Here is a 19,411-nt window from a genome sequence, read left to right on the forward strand (position 1 = left end):
GTGCCTAGCTCCATTCTAGTCTTACTATATCTTCACCTTTCTAGGATCCTCCTAGGTTCTTTGAGTCTATCAGTGTTTGTCATATGAGTGAATGAGAAGGAAATTGGCTTGCCCTAGCTGTACAACTGGTTATCGACAGAGCCAAGCTGAACTGGGGTTTCAGGATTCCAAAAGTCACCAGAAGTTTCTTGTCTTGCTGAAATACAATGTTGTTGTATTTCACAATGTTGTGTGTGTGGTTTTTTTTTTACTACAATCAAGCAGGTTTGACGTGTGCCTCCTGTCCTACCATACACTCACCATTTTTAGCCTAATTATTTGAGCTATTCCAGATTGCGTTTGACTGGTTCTTCCCATGCAAGCTGTCTGCTGGATTGAGTCTGTATTTATTTAGTATGATTTTATCACATTTAGTCATTTGCCATGTAAAAATCGCAAAAGCTTTTACACTCGCAGGGTTGGTGAGGATTTTCTTTTCTCTTTGATTTTAAAATCATTTCCTCACCGGTTATTTTGCTGAGAGGATAGCAAACGGATGGAGCGAACAGTGCCACTGCTTTAGAAAGATAAAAGCAGAAGGGCTGGAGGACAGTCTTGCTTTAATGACAAGCTCCAGAATGACAGTTAAACCTTATTAAGGTTGAATGACCTTTTACAGAGTGTCTGAGTTTTCTAAATGAGCCACAGCATTGAGTTCTGGTTAATTTTTATAACTTTTTTAATAGGACACATTAGCGCTGTTATAAACCTTGTTAATTAAGCAATAATCTCAAATGCTCTCTCGCAGAGGGAGACATTCCTAGCAACTACACATGATTAATATCTAGAGTCTAACGAAAACCTTTTAATCAACCTGAGGGGCCTTTCAGTGCTGTTCCCCCTAGGAAATGAAAATGATTGGGATTCTGTAGGGGCCCCTCTGAAAAGCTGTCCTCCATTTGAACCTTTCTCTACTTCTCTAGTTCACCCTAGGGCCTCGAAGGACCATCACATTCATTTTCCTTCATTCCTCTTCTCTCTGTTTCCTCTTTCCCCACCTGCATTACTTTGCAGAGAACTAGAGACTTAGAGCTGGAAGAATCTTCTTAGATTATTTGGTTCAATATCTACCCTCATAGACAGTGAACCTGAAACCCAGAGGCGAGCCATGACCTGCCAGATGTTGCACAGCAAGTAGGCTCAAAACTATATATGAACACCTGAACTTTGAAACTGTTCCCTTCACAGACTCTCTCCTTCATTTGATTGAGGTTCTGGCAAATTCACTGAATGTCTGCTTTCCCTGGCCCTGGTCTGGAGGGGGATGCCCAATTAGACCAGTCTTTAGGGGGACTTGAATATGGTTACAATTTTAATAGCTTGTGATCAGTGAGTGCTTTGAAAGAGAAAGCCTAGGTGAGTATGGGAATACAGAGACTGAAGGCAGACTGGGTTCTCCTAACTCAATCTGGGAGGATCTAAGAAGGCCAAAACTGGTAGAAAGAATAGGAAGACTTGGGCAGAGGAAGGGTGAGGCTGAAATAGTTGACTTAGAGATGAACAAAGACACTGATTTATGGCATAGCCTGGAGTGCATAAGGAACTGCAAGTGGTTTCAAGTGGTTGGAAAGTAAAGGGTAAGACAGGATAAAACAGAGGCGGGGCTGGAGAGAGGCAGCGCCCCCTACCGTCTTCCCTCTCAATCCCTGGGGAAAGGCCAAGACAGGACATAGTGAGGATTAGCCTGGCTTGGGGTGGTCAGGAAGCAGTGGAGATCAGTTAAAAACTGTTAAAAGGCTTCTCCATGCAAAACCTTTCTCAGCAGAGGAGGAAAGAGACTCAGAGAAAGAAAGCATATGGCACATGCACCTGCAGCACGGACCCAGCCCAGGAGGGCTGACCTCTGGCCCAGGAAAGACCTGAGAATGTGAAGAGGCAGCAGCTAATAGTCTGCAGATTCTGTCGTATAGTTACCCCTTTTCACTGGGTCTCGTATGTGGAGCAGATAACACAAATTAGCCTTTTTGAACACTTCTAAATTGGGCATTCTACATGTATAAAATTACTTGCTGTGGGTTAACTTGGTAAAGATAGTATTTCATTTACTCTCCATGGCAATCCCTTAAGATTGGGATCATCATTTCTTTTTTAAAGTTCATTTTGAACTCAGGTTAAAAAATGTTAGAGCGCTTGCCCAAGATTACACCACCCGGTGGTATATTCCTCACCCACACCCCCAGTCCTTTTATATTCAGAATTTTTGCATCTCCTCAGGTTTCACTGGGGGAAAAAAATTCATTCATTATTTCATATAACACATATTTACTTAATCTCACCCCATGCTAAGAATTGTGCTAGGCCTTGGAAATTAACAGTTGTATATCCATAAAATAACTGGAATAACTCCATAAAGGCATAGAGTCCCTTACAGTTGAAAGTGGCTTTCAATATGTGTATTGCACCTGAGCCTCACAGCTTCCTTAAGAAAAATAGTCTATGGTTGGTTATCATTTTTGAGGTAAGGAATCTGGGATAATGATTTACACAAGATCCCCAGGCTGAAAAATCAGACCAGGTAGGACTCCAGCCAGGCCTTGCCTTAGTCTCACTCTTTGCTTCATCACAGCAAATAGCAGACTCAGTAAAAGAGTGGCCATCCTCAGGCTTCTTGGTAATCACTACAGTGAGGTTATCACAGTCTTAATTAATGTGACAGTGCCAAGTACTGTTCAAGATATGGGGCAAGGAGTACACATATACATGATTGAAAGGATTACCAATGAGCACAATTACTTTGGAAAGCAATTTACTAGACCTCACCTAGTAAAGTTGAATAAATACATACCCTGCCATTTAGTAATTCCATTCCTTTGTCTGTACTAGATGATTTTCTTAATGGATACCCAGAGGATATGTACAAGGGTTTTCATAGCAGCACAGTTTGTGTTTATAAAACACTGGAAACAATTCAAGTACCCATAGACAATCGAATGGATAAACAAATTGTGGTATAGTCATACAGTAGAACCCTACGCAGCAGTGAAAATGAGTGACCACAGCTATACATTTCAACATGGGTAAATCTCAAAACTGTAATGTTGATTTAAAAAAAAAAATCAAGTCATTAGGAAATTTCATAGAATATGAGTCCATTTATAGAAAGGTTAAAATTTAAAAATGACCAATATGTCATTTAAGAATAATTACATATGTGTTAACATTAAAAGAAGAGCAAAGAATTACTGACAAAATTCAGGAGAGTTGTTACCTCTGTTGAGGTTGAGGTTGGGATTGGAATAGGGCACCTAGGACTCCAAAGGGACTAAAAATGTCTGCTTTCTTAAGCTGAGTGGTGGGCACATGGATGTTTTGTCTTTTTTTTTTTAAAGATGTATTTTATTTATTTATTTCTCCCTACCCCCTCGTTTGCATTTGCTGTGACTGTGACAGCCAGGACCTCCGCTGTGGGAAGGAGGCACCTAATCACTAGAGCCACCTCTGCTCCTTGCTTTGTTGTGGCCCTCATTATGTTTTCTTCCTTCTGTCTCCTTTTGTGTCAGCTCCCACCACCTACTCATCGTGTCAGCTTGCTGTCTTGCTTGTCTTCTTTAGGAGGTACTGGGAACTGAACCTGAGACCTCCCATGTGGTAGGCAGGAGCTCAATCACTTGTTCCACATCCGCTTCCTTATCATTATTTTTAAACTGTAAATTTATAGTATATATGTACTCTTTTCTAAGTAGATTTTATGGTGAAAATTTATAAATATAGCTATGTCAGATACATGAATTGGTATCGGAGAATATATCAGGAAGTACATTTTCCTTTCCCCCCCTTTAAAGGTTTTTACTTAAATTCACTATTAATCCGTGGCCTTCTTGTTTCTTCTTTCTAGAGTGTTTGTATGATAGAATAGCACAAGAAACTGTGGATGAAACTGAAATTGCACAGAGACTCTCCAAAGTCAACAAGTACATCTGTGAAAAAATCATGGATATCAATAAATCCTGTAAAAATGAAGAACGAAGAGAAGCAAAATACAATTTGCAATAAACTTTGAATTTTTCATAAAGCCTTTGTGTTTTCCTTGCGTGGCGTGTGATTTGCAGATGATGCGTTCAAATCGGACCCCACCATTCATTGTAGTGTGTGGGCAGGAAGCAAATCAGATTCTGGGTCAGTGACTCACTCTGAACTTGGACTTCCCAATCCAAAGAATGCAGATGGATTTGCTGAGACTCAGGCAGCCTGTCACGGTGTCGTTCTAGGGATGGGGAAAGCGCCACCTTTTTCTAAGAGGGATAAAGTGTCTCTGAGTTGTCTATCACTTGACCCAGAATTTGAACTGTAATTTTTACCATTCAAGAACTTCTATTTCTGTTTTTCTATTGTGTTCTATAATAAAGCTTCACTAATTCTTTGATGTAGATATTCATTATCCTTGTTTATTTAAAATTTTTAAGCGTCCAGAGGAGGTGACCAGTGTGTGGAACAGGCTAAAATGCCCTTCCTTTGCGGGGTGGAACATTCAGGCTGAAGGAAAGGAAATCATGAGGGATGGGGTTGCTGTCAAATTATACTCTGACTTCAAAGGACAGATATAGGATCAGTCACATTTCAAACTCAAGGTGATCTGAGCTTCCACTTTCCTGATAATTTGAATCATTCTTTGAAAAGGGTTATATGGGAGGTAATGTTAGATGTGATGCAGAGTTACATTCAGGAAATCGGGGCAGTGTCACTTGGTGCCAGTTTGTTCATCCTATTTTATATCTCAAATGACCTTTCAAGTTATATATATTTTATCTCATTCTTTATTCAGTTACTGAGTCTCTAAGGTGCCTGGTACGCATTCTGGCAAACGACATTCAATATTCCTGTTGACTTGCATTTTCCTTTCCAAGTCGATGGAGCAAAGCATTGTATATTGGAAAGTGCTCTCCTGGGTTCTGAGCTTGGCTCCCTTGTTTGCTTTGGGCTTAACTTAACCTCTCTGACTTTTAGTTTTTTAGCCCATAAAAAAAGATAATACCTACTTTGCAGAGTTGTTAGATTAGAAATAACATTTATGAAGTACTCAATAAATGCTGGTGATGGTTATTATCTTCATATTTGGTTGTTGACTTTTAAGCATTAGTTTGAAAACTGGCTTCTGGCTTCTCTACTGGTTTTTCCATTAATTATTGGTTTGTAAGCAAAAGCCCAGGATCACTGGTAGCTGCAACTTTGGGGTATGTTTATTTTAGTAAATACAATAATCCTTTGTAATATGAAATATGTGCTTGATAATGGAAGGTGTAAATGTGTGTTCTCTTGCATGCTGTTGTCCTTGCTCTTCCAAAGTGTGGAATTTAACCAATTACTTAACTTCTGAGAGGAAAATAATGCCTATACCACAGGCTGTATAGATAACATTGTTATTATTAGCCAGGACTTTTCTAAGTGTTTATATTAACTCATTTCATGAGGTAAGTAAAGTTTGTGGCACTTAGTAGGTATTCAGTAAATTCTTATTGTTGAGGTGTGTTCATTTTAATGGCATGGGGCAACTTGGGCATGAGTAGTGAATATAATATTAGGGAAAATTGTGTCTTTCTTGAGCTCATCTACCTTTTCTCCTTTAGCGTAGTGAATATATAAACACTCAGAGGCTCTGCAATTCCCTGTAAAGACGAATACAATATGGTACCTGCTTTCTAGGTGCTTTTAGGTTGAGGAGGGATAGTAATGGAAATATCTATTATAAAAATGCTAAGATATATGTGAGAGCACTTTATGGGACATACGATGCATATATTAGCCACAGAACAGTGTTATGAAGGATTGTGGTATCTGGGTTCAAATGTTGATGTTACTTCTAGGCAGGTCATTTTGACCTCTCTGGATCTCATTTCCTCTAAGTAGATGTAATGATCCTAATTCAAAGTTGTGTAGAGTAATCCAGGTAATATCTGGGGAAAGGGCTCTGTAAGTCACAAAGACCCATGCAGATGTTAGTTTTTTCTTATTAGCAAATAAGGATTTAGCTATGACAATGAATTACATAACATGTTAATTCTGATGGGAAATAATTGGAGGGTTCACACACTAGTTAGATGGAGATGTATTCTGAGCCTCTGTTGTGTGCCTAGTGCCCTGTTACTGTTATATCAGGGCAAGGCCATCACTTTTACCCACTGTACAAATGAGCTCAAAAAAGACTGCCTAACTTCTTGCCTAAGGTCTTAGCGGTTTTCAGCATTGGAGCTGGATTAGTATCCTACTCTGAGCAAAGCCTGCTTTTCTACCTCTGCCCTGGAAAGATGAGTAGAATAACATGGTCCGGATGGAGGGTCAAGCAATATAATTTTAGGGTGAGTTTAGGGGAGACCCAACTAAGAAAATAATTAGTCATGGAAATGAGTCTCCTTAATTCAGACCATTTGGATGGGCTGTGAATTATTGAATTCTTAGGGATTTGTAGTTTTATTATATTCAAGTATGTACACAAAACTCAAGTTCATTTTGCCTAATAGAGGGTTTTCCAAAATTGTCCAATCTTAAGAATTTGCTGAAGTGCTTAAAATACAGATTCCTAGGCTTTGGTTTGTGGACTCTCATTCGGAAGGTCTGAGACAATGCTGGGATCCTATATTTTAAATATGAGTGCCCCCAGAAGGTTCTTACAATCAGCCACTTAAAAAAAAAAAAAAAAACTACCAGCCTAGTAGAAGTCATTAGAAGACCTGCTTTAATGAAGGAAACGAGTGTTTCCTAAGTGAAAAAACAGATAGTCTTTCTAAAGTGCCTGAGGGTATTTTAAACTGAGACTAAATTTCCTCTTAAATAGCTGAAGATCTGCCCTAAAACCTTGGTAAGAGTTAGTCTTTCATGCTCATCAAATGCTATTTTGTTGGACACGTGCAAGAGGTGAATTTCAGTCTAGGCACCAATTATTTTTACCTAGCTTTTACACTTAGATTCTTTCGATCCCTGTAACAGGCCAATGAGTCATGTAGGAGAGGGGTAGTCAATGCTGAATCATCAGACCCTGGATTGATGAGGTTTGTTCACTGTCTTCAGAAGCCCTGGCAATAACTTCTTTTTCCAGATGAAACAAAGACGTAGATTTTTATTTCCTAGCTGTGGAAAGCATGTCAGTGATTATTCCATGCATGTGAGTTTCTTGTATGTGTTTCTAAAATAAGACTTTACTTTTTCAATTATAAAATACTAAAAACCACTTCATAGAAATTTTTGGAAAAATAGGGAAAACACTCCAAATTCCATTGCTGGAGCATTGTGATGTATTCCTTCTAGTCTTTTTTCAAGGTTATTAAGTATGCATTTTCCATACCTGTGATCATAGCCTATGATCAGGTTTGTAGCCTCCCCTTTTCATTTAACATGTCTGCTGTTAGTATGTGAAATGCATAACCATTAATCCTAACATCGTCCAAGTGAACGGACATCAAGCTATTATGATGAACTAAAGCATCTGGTAAGCTGCTGTGGACCCTTTCAATGACACTAACCCACTGGTCAACCAGCTCATTAAAGGCTTTCCTCAAACATGGGTGGTAGAGTGAGCTTGAGCTCAGGAGGCAGATGCATGCTGGTCAGTTCCCAACTCTAGTACTTTCTACCTCACTTAAGGCAAGTTACTTCATCTTTCGTAACACCAGTTTCTTCGTCTGCAAAATGGAGGAAATAATGTCTAGGTATTGGGTTGTTAGGAGGACTGAGAATGTAAGTCAAGTACCTGCCAAGAGTTGATGAATGGCAATTGGTATTAATGTTGGAATTCCTCTCCCCTTCCCTCCCCTCCCCTGCCTTCACACACCTGTTCAGTCCTCACCATGTGTGCTCCTGTCCTGTCTCCAACCTCCTCTGAGTCCATAGGCAGTGACCTGGCTTCTATGCCTGCCTTTGCCCCTCTAGACTTTTTGTGCTTTTCCCAGAGTGCTCAGTTCTCAGTCTCTGGGGCTTGCCCCTGTGCTTACTGATTAGGTTCATGATCGGCTTCCAGCTCCCTCACTGACCTCAGCCCCCACCCCTGCCACCCAGATGGCCCATTTGACCTTCTTTGAACATTTAGTTTGTTTATGAATAAAACTCAGATGAGAACTTTTGTGCATACAGGTTTTCCCCTTTATATTTTCTGTTGTGTTTTTGGAATGGTTTCACTGGGTCAAAAAGAATGGCCTTTTTATCACTCTTGATCGCTATTATCACAAGTGTAAATATGAGAAAGCCCTTTCTTAGGGCTCTTCCAATAATTATCGTGTCCAGTTTTTAAAGATTTTTGAAATTTTTTAATAGGTGAAAATAGTACCTTCTTATATATTCTTTATTACCAAGATTATACATCTCTCTAAAGTTCAGTTTCTTGTTTACAGAAAAGAAAAACTTCTTTAAAATTGTAAGCATTTTCAACAGAACCCATTTGATTTTCTGTGTTTAATTTTTTCATGGACCAACCAATGTGCTTACCGTGGGCATATAATGTTTGCTTTTAGATCTGCAAATAGAGATACTGCAAATGTTCTCATTACTTCAGCAGAAAAGGATTGATCCATTTCTGCCAAGCAGCTTCATAGGCTCATAGAATTTAAGGTTCAGAAATGAACTTTGAGGTTCTCAGCCCAGATCTCCCCACTACTGAGCAAATGATTTTCTAGACCATTCTTGAATACCTCCACGCTTGGAGAATTCATCCTTTTACCAAAGTCCATCCAATTATTGCTGTTACTAAAATGTTATTCTGTTGAGCTAAAAATCTACTACTTAAAACTTGTAAAGTGACTCAAATTCTCCCCTCTCAAGCAATACAGAATACCTCTACTGCTAGCCCTTTGCAAATTGAAGGTAGCCATCATGTCTCCTCATCAACTAAGTAAATAGCTCAAATTCTGTCCTACCATTTCTCATTTGAGAGAGGCTGATTGGAAAGGGTGAGGATTCCAGATTTAGATAGCCCTATGTTCAAATTCTGACTCTGCCACTTACTAACATATGACCTTGAACAAGTTCTTAACCTCTCTTAGCTTCAGTTTTCTCATTTTAAAAGTGGGAATAGTAATATCTGCCTCACAGAATTGTGTCAAGAGCTAAGAAAAATAATGTAAGTAAACATCTAGGCATTCAATATATGTTTTCTAATCCTAAAAACTGATCATTCCAGTTGCTCTTTTATGAACATGCCCCCAAACTTAGGACTGGACATGACTCAAGGAAGAGTTTGATCAGCACTGACTAGAGCTGGATGATACCTCTTAATCCTAGATGGCATATATCTATTAATATGGTCTAACTTTAAATTAGCATCTTCAGCAATGGCATTATAGAATTGGATCAGATTGAGCTAATACTGGTCAATAAACATTCCTCTTTCCCCTTTATGGCTAACACAATACTTGTTCTTTTAGTTCTGTAGGTTTTAGAAGAAAAAAACTTAAATTTTGGAGCCAGAGAAACAACCAAGTTCAAATCCTTGTTTCATTATTTATTAGATTGTAGGAACTTGGGTGAGTTTCTTACCCTCACAGTCCCATCACCTTCTCTGTTATGTAGCTGTTAGGGTAATCATAGTGGCCTGCCACTGTGCCACAAACCTTCAGTCCCCATTTTACCCCAAATCCCTCCATCAGTGGAGTCTTTTTGTTCCCCATTTCTTCGCTCCCCCCCCTTTTTTTTTTTAAATCTTAACAGCCCTTTGGTCCCCTCCCCTCTCCACTGTATTGTCAAGTATATTTCTTAAATGAAGTATAGGACTTTGCATTCATTCCTGTTCCATTTCAGATTATTGGTTTCAGCCCAACATTCCAGCTGGTTGAGATCTTTTCTCTTTCTGTTTAAAATACAAAAGAAAGCCAAAGCCAAAAAGAAAACCCAGCCATAGTCCCAAGAGCCAAGCCCTGCTGAACATTCTTCCTGCGAGTCCTCTTCTGTTTTTCCACACGCGGCACCTCGTTGTTCGTGGCGGCATCAGAGAGTCTCCCAGGCCATCTCTGAACCCCACCTTTTCTGTTTAACATCATTTGGCAAACATTTCCCTCTGCTGCCGGCTTTTCTTAGCTATCATTTTAATGTCCTTTCTGGCATTGGACCATGATTAACTTCCTTTCTACTGTACATTTTGTTTTCTCTAGTTTCTTGCTATTAGAGCTAACATTATAGTGATCATTTATGATTGTTTTCCTTCTGTTAATTTGTTTCTTACAGTAAATCCCTAGGAGTGAGCTAGCTGGCCTAAAGGGCAAGAACATTTTTTATAGTCTTTTCCATGTGTGATTATATTGCTTTACAAAAGATTAATGTCGTGTCTCAAGCTGCGTAGACATGCATGTGCCATTTTCCCCACAACTTCACCAGTGTTAGAAATGTTAAAAGTTTGATGAGTCAGCTTTCTATAAAATGGCATCTCAAGTTTGCCTTTATTTGCCTTGTTTTTTTTTGTTGTTGTTGTTTGTTTGGTTTTTTTGATTACCCATACAGATGTAATTTTTCAATTTCTTCCTATGTGAATTACCTAGTCATTCACACCTTTGGGTATTTGAGACCCTTTTGTAATGTTATTTTATCATATATCTCTTCCTCTCAGTTTTATGATATATAAATCTGATCTTTTGTATCTTCACCAAGTTATCAATAATAATGTTGAGTTCAGTGAAAATGGCAGAGTCATGCAGTCCTCCACTAGAGACCCCCCTTGTCATCACTAATTAGTATTCTCAGAGTTGGATTATTTAGTAACTGGGAACCCTTCATCTAGCTGTGTTCAGGGAAAGGCCTCTGAGGATGTGATATTTGAGTTGATACCTAAGGATGAGAATAGCTGTGGGGAGGTCATTTGTCTCTCTGTCTGTCCCTCTATACATTCATCTGAAATGTGCTGAGTATCTAGCCTGTGCCTGGCACTCCACTAGGCACTGTGGAGGGGAAAGGCTGGGAGGTGGGAAGAAGAGACCTTTCCCTCCTCCCTGACCTTCAAGATCTTGCACTCTAGTAAGGAAAAGAACTATTTCCTGAACATCTACTATGGGGCAATCTGCTATTAGAACAAAGTTGTAAATATGCAGAAGCTGGGGGTTACAGGTACATGACTCACACAAAGCCACACTGTGGGGTGGTCAGAATGAGGAGTCACACCAGGAGTCTGGCTCCAAACCCTGTACTCTGTCCACCATGCCAGATCACACTCTTTCCTCACATCTAATCTAGTACCTGAGTAATTAGGTGGTTTACTATTTCCATTTCATTTATCTAAGGAGGGGGAGAGATTCGGTATGCCTCTCACTACTATCTGTGTCCAGAAGTTCCCTAATAAGTACCTATGGAATTCAGTCATTTGACAAATATATACTGAGTGCCTACTATGTGGCAGTCACTATCTAAGTGCCAGAGACTTATAAGTGAAGAAAACAGATCCGTCCATATGGAGCATAAACTCTAGTGGGGGTGAGGTGGGCTAGGAAGTAAGATGAACAGTAAACAATAAATAAGAAAATTGTAGAAGAAGGTGCTCCCTGTTGGATAGCCTTCCTTTCACTGACATGACCTTTCACCAGATTTGATGGTATCTGGGAAGTAAAACTGGGCATACTGACTAGCTTGTGGCCTCTTTAGGCCTCAGTTTCCTTCTCTGTAGTACTGCACACCTGTACTACAGCTGAGGGTTTGCCCTGAGAATTCGGGAAAAATCCCAAGTGAAAAGTGTGACCAGGAACTTGGCCCAGAATAGATCCTAGCCAGAGCCTGTCATTTTGTTGGTGCAGTTCCTCTGGCCCCAGACAGGGTGTGCTCTTGTCCTCATACCCACAGTCACTGCCCACCCCTTCCCTTTCCTATATTAAGACTTAAAGAACCAGTTTTATTTCATGAGGGATTATCTACTCACAGAACAGCTGGTGTTAACTCTCTTTTCCTGCTGAACTGCTGGCCTGAGTTTTAGCCTAGGAGATTCTGAGGAGACAGCAAAAGGGGCAGCCACAGGGTAGGTGGCCTGGGTCTGGCAGACTAGATGCTGGGTAAATGGTTGTTGAATGAATGAATGAATGAATGGTTTTATTATCATCATTTTGCCTAATAATATAAAGGACTTTCATGCCTATTATCTCACGGCTTTCTTCATAACAGTTCTATGGAATATCTTTGTTTTGTTGCCAAAGATAGAAGTAATGTAAATTTCCCAAGTCACATAGTAATTAGATGAAACTTAAACCCAGGTCTCCTCAGGCAAAATCCAGTGCTTTTTTCTCTGTATCAATGGTTCTTAAACTTTAGCCTGCATCAGAATCACCTAGAGGACTTGTTAAAACACAATTGTGGACCCCAACCCCAGAGTTTCTGATTCAGCTGTTCTCACTCATCACAGCCTGCAACCTGCCCAGAACTCAGGAAAGATGGGATTTCCATGTTGGTATCATTTCTGGGGACTTCAGTGTCCATATTGCAGTGATCACAGGGGCTGTGGGGGTCTGTTCCTAGTACACCCTCACCCCGCATCCCCTTACTCTACCCCCTGTGGGAAAGCAGTAACTCCATTGAAATGGTTTCCTGAAAATCAGCAATGTGTCAGCACAGCTATAAATTGCCTTGTGCCATCCTGCAGGCATCCATGGTTCCTCCCCTGCAAGCAGCGCTGGAGTGAGGACCACCCTCAGGCTTCAAACATTCACCCCAGTTCCTTGTTGCCTCTCCCGGGGCTCCTTCTGTCCTCTCTACCTTCAGCTCTCTGGGCCTGTCCAGCCTGAGGCCTTAGCTTGTCCTTGCTCCTTTCTGTATCATTAAATATGGAAAACTTCCTCTTCGCAGGCTTGAAGGCTCAACCCAAATATCATTTCCTTCATGGACCTTTTCCATCCCTTCTAAGAAGGCCTTTTTCCTTTCCATAATTTTCCAGATCTTTCCTATCCCAACCTCTCCAGTATCTTGACACTGGGCACATTGTATTGTAATATCTACTTAATTATTTCTTTTTCCTTGGACTGTCAGCAAACTGAGGGCAGAAACTGTGCTAATTCAACTCCATACACCTTCTCTGAGTCCCTGCTGTGTGGTAGGTATAGGACATATAGGCATGGATAATATTTTTTAAATTAATATTTAGTGACCACTTACTATGTGCTAGAAACTGTTTATTTTATTTAATGCTCACACAACCCTGTGAAGGAGATAATATTACCATTTGCATTTCACCCACGAGGAAACTGGCTTAAAGAGGTTGAGTAACAGTCTAGCAGGAGCCAGGCCTGGAATCCAAGCCTGTGTGACTCTGTTCCCAGGGAGCAAACATGCTCCCTTAGATCTCTTGACCTTGACACAAGCTGTGTTTTCTGTCTGACCCTTCCCCTGCCTCTTCTGCTCCTTCACCTTCTATTTTTCCTCCTTCTTCCAGAAAGTCTTCAGTGCTCCCCTCCCCAGCCTGGATTGGGGTTCCCTCGCCTTACTCTGCAGCACCCTCATGACCTCTGCTGGTCTTATCAGGCATATTGTCATTGCACCACCATCTTCCTCACAGGACTGTGAGTCCCTCATAGGTAGGGTCCACCCTATGTTCATCTTGGTGTCCCTGGGGCCCAGCATGGGGCCTGATACTACACTGGACTCATCCTCAAAGCCTGGGTCCTGATGACCAAAGGCTGTAAGGAGTCTGGGGCCTAACCAAGTCATTCTGCCTGGGAGTTTAAGGACTTGATGGATCAAGAAAGCCCTTAACTAGTGTGTCAGGAGACCTACCTGGTTGTGTTCTCACAAGTTGAAGTTCGATAGGCTCTCAGCAGGTCAAGAAGGAAGGAATGGGTTTGGCAGCAGTTAAGTTTGACCTCACACTGGCTGGATCTGACTCTGGGTTCTGTGACTTACCAGCTCCGTAATCTTCAGCAAGTCACTAAATTGGGCCTCAATTTTCTCCTCTGTAAAATGAGGGTCTCAGGTTTGCTTTGTGTATTAAGCTAGTAACTGTAAAGCACATAAAACTGTACCTGACCACAGCACTATGTAAATGTTAATTACTGTTATGTGGTCAAATGACAAGGAGGAGGACGAGGGTAATATATGATCAGGGAAAGGGAAGATGTTTCATGTAGTGAAGGTGAGGTTGGTTTTGAGAGATGAGCTGGTAAGGTGGATGGGGTCATGTTGGGTCTTGGGTTCCATGCTGAGGTGCTGGACTCTACAGTCCAAAGTGAGGCGTTGTTCCTTAAAAAAGTTATGCTGGTATCAGTGTGGTGGGTGGTTTGGAGGGAAATAAAACAGAGTCAAGATGACTGGAATATCCCATGTAAGAAATAATGAGGGGCAGGTGTCCCCTTGACCTTAGGTTTTGGCAGTGCCAGGTAGAGGCCAGGCCATGAGCACCATGAGGCAATTGGTCCAGGTGGGGAGTGCGTGGGGAGCCATGTCTAGAGCAGAACCTTCCACCTGCAGCTCCTGTGCTCTGGACCCTTTTGAAACTCGACATATGGAGGGGCATCAGACACAACATCCACCCTTTTGTCTAGAAGGGGGATGAAACATGTCTGGGGGATGGATGACAGGGCTTCCTTGATGCTGTGGAAATAGCCTGGGCTGTGGACTGAGAGTAGGTTTAAACCTTTCTTCCACTACTTTCAGTATCATGACCTGAGCCAAGTTAGTCAGCCTGCTGTATCCTCCATCTCATCATCTATGCAGCAAGAATAAGATTGTCCAGATTTTAGGGCTGCTGTGTAAAGTGACATGCACATAGCAGGCCTGGATTAGGTGCTCACTAACAGATACTGCCCTCCCTTCAGAGTGAGAGAAAGAGAGAGCACTTTGCGCTTAGACCCTGCCTGTGCAAAACTTTGGCCTGTCACTTCCTTTCTCTGGGTCTCAGTTTCCTCAATTATAATACATGTGTGACAGTCCCTACTCTACCAACCCAGATGGGTGGGCATGGGTGGCCTGGACAGGATATGAAACCCTAAAGGCTTCCAGGTGGAAGGTGAGTTCTTACAGCCCTCCTGCTCACCTATCCTTTGTTCCTCCCAAAACAGGAACTGATTCCCCTTCTGACACATTCTTTCCCAAAACTGGTGGGAAGACCCTGACCCTGGCTACAAAAAATAAGAGCTGCTACTGAGAAACTGGCCCTGCTGGTGGAAGGAAGAAACCTGGAGTTCTTTATCCCAATGGCTCTTTAAGATATTTCAACTTTTTGACTGGTACACTTTTCTGATCTAGAGAGTGTCAGGGGATGGTTTCAGGCCATTGGAGCAGAAAGCCTCATTGCCTCCAATCTCTTGGGAAGCGGGGAGGTGGGGGGAGTGGCTTGCAGCCCAGTCTGTTTCACCTTCCATAGAGCCCCAGGAGGGCAGATGGGGCTTTGTAGGATGGAGCTGCCCAAGTATCCTGCCCCAAGACCAAATAGACCTATCGAGAATTTTCCAGTATTGGCTGACCAAAGGCACAGGTGAAATAGAAGCTCCTGGCAAGATTTGGAGGTGGGTTGGGCTCCCCTGTTTTGGCTTTTGTCTTTGTTTTTTGTTTTATTTTGTTTTTCTTTATTAGAGAAGTTGTGGGTGTATAGAATAACCGTGCATAAAATATAGGATTCCCATACACCACTTTACTACCAACACCCTGGGTTTTAAATTATGATTACAAGGGTGATAAAGGTTTGACTTACTTTCTTTTCTTTCTTTTATTCTTTTGTTGTTGTTATTAAGAATGAGCATTTGATCCCAACTCCCTCATTCAGAGTGAGGACAACCAACAGGAGCATGCCAACACCTTCCTCGGGCCCTCTTCCCTGCTTGAAATCATTCAATTATTTTGCTAAACTCTTACTGTGTATCAGGATCTACACTAAAGACTTCATGTATTTGGGAGTCAGCTTTATTGTCTTTATTTCTTCTGAAGACACGGAAGCCCAGAGAGGTTAGATTATTTGCCTGAAATTACACTAAGCCTTAGTGTGCTGGTCAGCAAAATAGGAATACCACTAGTTTGTACCTTTAGTGTCGTTGTAAGGATTAAATGAGCTGATGCATTTGGCATTTAAAATATTATTTGCACTTGACAAATACAGTACTATGGAAGCCATTATCATAATCAGCCACACCTTCATCTCCTCCTCCTCCTTTGCCTAGGACAGGAAAGAGTACTTCCTGTTACCATAAACCTCTTGCCTGTTGCCTACCTGCCAGGCCTATAAAAGAGATACAGTCGATCCTAATTATCTGCAGATTCCGTATTTGCGAATTTGCCTAACTGCTAAAATTTATCTGTAATCCCAAAATCGATACTTGGCTTTCATGGCCAATTGAGGACATGTGCAGGGCAGCAAAAAAGTGGAGTTGACCAATGTGCTCATTCATAACTGAAGTCAAACAAGTAGAACCCTCTGCCTTTTTGTTTCAGTTTTCATTCTGTAAACAAGTATCCTTGTGGTATATTTAGTGACCCATTTTTTCATATTTTCATGCTTTTTTTTTTTTTGGTGGTCTCACTGTTTAAAATAGCCCCCAAATGTAGTGCTGAAGTTCTAGCTAGCATTCCTAACTCCAAAAAAACTGTGACTACAAGTCCAGCAGAGAAAATACGTGTGTTAGATTAGCTTTGTTTGGGCATGCGTTATAGAGCTGTTGGCCATAAGTTTAATGTAATGAATCAACTATATATATATTTATATATATATGTAAGGTGTCTTTAAACAGAAACACACATAAAACAAAATTATGTATATATCAGTTGACCAAATGTAACTAGAAACTTGCAGTAGCCTAACCCTCTATATCTCCTAGAAGCAATGGTTCATTACTTGCTAGTTCAGTGTTCAAAGCAACTCTATAGACCAGAACTACTGCAAATTGTGATAATGAACTGAATTTATTATTGATCTGCTTATGGCTTGAATATCAACTATGGCTGGCTATAATTCAAACTACTACTAATAACAGCATCAGACATTAAATGAGCATTTGTTATGTTTCAGCACTAGTTTAAGTGCTTTGTGAGTACTGACTTGTTTAATCTATGAAACGACACCATGAATAAGGTTCTATTTCCATTTTACAGGCAATAAAAACCAAGGCACAGAGGGCTTAAGTACCTTGCCCTAGGTCACACAGCTAGTGAGCTGTGGAGAAAGTATTTGAACCTATTGATTCTTCTATAGCCCTAAGTGAGGGTTATAATCACCTCCATTACAAAGAGCTAAGGTTAGAGGGGTAATAAAGAGCAGAGCCAGAATTCAATTCCAAGTTTGTTCAATTCCAGAACCTGCCCTCTTCTCTGTGGACCTAGATGTCTTCATCTGCTGCAAAGGCAAAGCTGTCTCTGGAGAAACCATGTATGGCAAAAAGATGTATTTTCTTCCCCATCATTCAGTAGAAGTGTGTCCGAGACAGGGACCTGAGTGGGATAATCACATTTCAGTGCCAACCAGAGTAGATGCCACTTAGAGCCTTCTTTGTATTTTGAATATGTAGCCTTTAATTAGACTTTGCCTTAATTGCAAGATTTCCATACACGCCGTGACTGCTGTGCTCTCTATCTGGGGATAAACACGTCCATCAAGTGAGAAGCAAATTGTGCCTGTTGCCTTGGCCCATCATCCCGCTCACTTGCTCCACTGCAGTTCCTCTGGGAATGTCGCTCAACCTTCTCCTGCGAAAGTGCTCTGGGGCCCACATTTTAATCAAGACTGTACCTGCCTCTAGGAAAAAGAGTAGGGGCACAGCTCAAAAGTGATTAAATTTAATAACCAAAAGACCAGAAAATGTCTGCTTTGCAATGCAGAATTTCACCAGATATTTATTTATTTTATCATGTGGCCACACTCTATATGCTGTATGGGGACTCTTTATGAAAATTGCCGTTTATTTTGATAGCAGCAATAAGGGAAACACATACCTTCCCACTCCCCACCACCACCACTGCATTAAAGGCATTTGTGATTATTAAATTACTCTTGAGTAGAGGAATGTCTGTCTCCAAATCTATTCTGAAGTATTTTGACAATATGATCACAAATGTTTATTCACTCAGCAAATACCAAAGTCATTCTGGCTCAGACACCTCACTAGCACGAGGATAATGAGGTGGAGCAGACAGTGCCTTCCTGCCTCCAGGAACTCACAGTGCAGAGGGAGGAGACAGAGGCACCCCAAGACATAGCTCAGGCCTGGAGCACAGTGGCCGCTCAAGCAGTTTGTCTAAGAAATAAGTGAATGAATGAATGGTGATAGAAAAATCAGAGCCCCCCCCCAGTGTTGTTATAAGGCTAGGATTGAAGTCGTGTGGGGTACATTGGGGGAATAGAAGAAAGATTAGTTAATTCTACTTGAGCATTATAAAGGAGGTGACTGCTGACCTGATTCTCAGGTGAGATCTGGGCCCAGGGAGGGGTAAAAAGTAGACAAAATGGTGTAGGTTGAGGACTGTGGTCATGAATTCTCTCCCTGCACTCGTGCGCATGGCTGCCTCCGCTTCCTTCAGATATTTGCTCACATCTTCTTTATCAAAAAGGCTCTACTTGACCTGAAAGAGCACGTGCATCCCACCCCACTCCATGCCACTCTCTGTTCCTCCCTGCTTCATCCTTATATATTTATTTGAATATTGTCTTATTCCCTCCCCTCAATAAAATGTAAGTTTCATAAGAGCAATGCCTAGAAATGTGTGCAGGGTAGCATATAATAAGGCACAAAAGTTGAATAGATGAATGGGTGAGTAAATGAACAAGCCAGTAGGGTCTGGAGTACAGAGCCTGAGCGGGGCCTGCTAAGAGGCAAGGTTGTAGGGCTGCTTGGGGCATGTGAGAATGGAGTTAGGGAGAGCAGGAGGCTGGTTTAACGGACCCACCAAGACATGGAGGGTGAGGATTGTGGGAATGAAGAGGTGAGTAGAGCAGATTACTATAGAAATATAGATTTGAGAATTGTGGAGCTGATTAGAAGAGGGGCGTGAGGAGCAGAGGACTGTTTCTGGCTCCTCTGAGCAGATGGGCTATAATGTCTGAACAGGGACTCAGGAATTTTCCTCCCTGGGAGCATTGTTAGGATGGGGGGACATGTAGACATACTTGTTTTAATAGGAATTGTTGGCAGAACTTGAATCACATTGTTTAAAAACAACATCCAAATGTGGGTCTCATGTTTTGTGGGTCCCTTTTGAGCCCTAGAAATGCAATTGGCAGGGCTGTCTCTAGATAAAGTATGATAGGTGATGGTTTATCATGTGAGGGATTACCCAGAATCTGCCTGTCTCTCCTGACTGCTCATGCCAAGACTTCCAGATTTAGCACGCCATTCCCTTAGAGGCAGCCAGGCAAGAATGGAAGGCACTTAGGATTTTAATTCAGAATAAATAGTATGAGTTTCACCTCCATATCAAATGCATCTTGGGCAGGGCATCTGGTCTCCCTAAGTCTCCATTTCCTCCCAAAGTCTCCTCACTGTAAAATGGGAATAATGATGACATCTTT

General features: G+C 41.3%; 2 protein-coding genes across 2 annotated transcripts in view; both read left to right on the plus strand.

Moving 5' to 3' along the window:
* BEND5 (BEN domain containing 5) overlaps positions 1-4,402 on the plus strand; it is a 51,754-nt gene extending 47,352 nt beyond the window's left edge. The window contains exon 6 of the mRNA XM_058303615.2: positions 3,875-4,402. Coding sequence (XP_058159598.1) covers positions 3,875-4,032 — 158 coding nt within the window. The 3' untranslated portion in view covers positions 4,033-4,402. The remainder of the gene's footprint in view (positions 1-3,874) is intronic.
* AGBL4 (AGBL carboxypeptidase 4) overlaps positions 1-19,411 on the plus strand; it is a 1,887,457-nt gene that overhangs the window by 1,658,099 nt on the left and 209,947 nt on the right. The window lies entirely within an intron of this gene.

Source organism: Dasypus novemcinctus, chromosome 9 (genome assembly GCF_030445035.2).
Source record: "Dasypus novemcinctus isolate mDasNov1 chromosome 9, mDasNov1.1.hap2, whole genome shotgun sequence".
In the NCBI taxonomy this organism is placed as follows: Eukaryota; Metazoa; Chordata; class Mammalia; order Cingulata; family Dasypodidae; genus Dasypus; species Dasypus novemcinctus.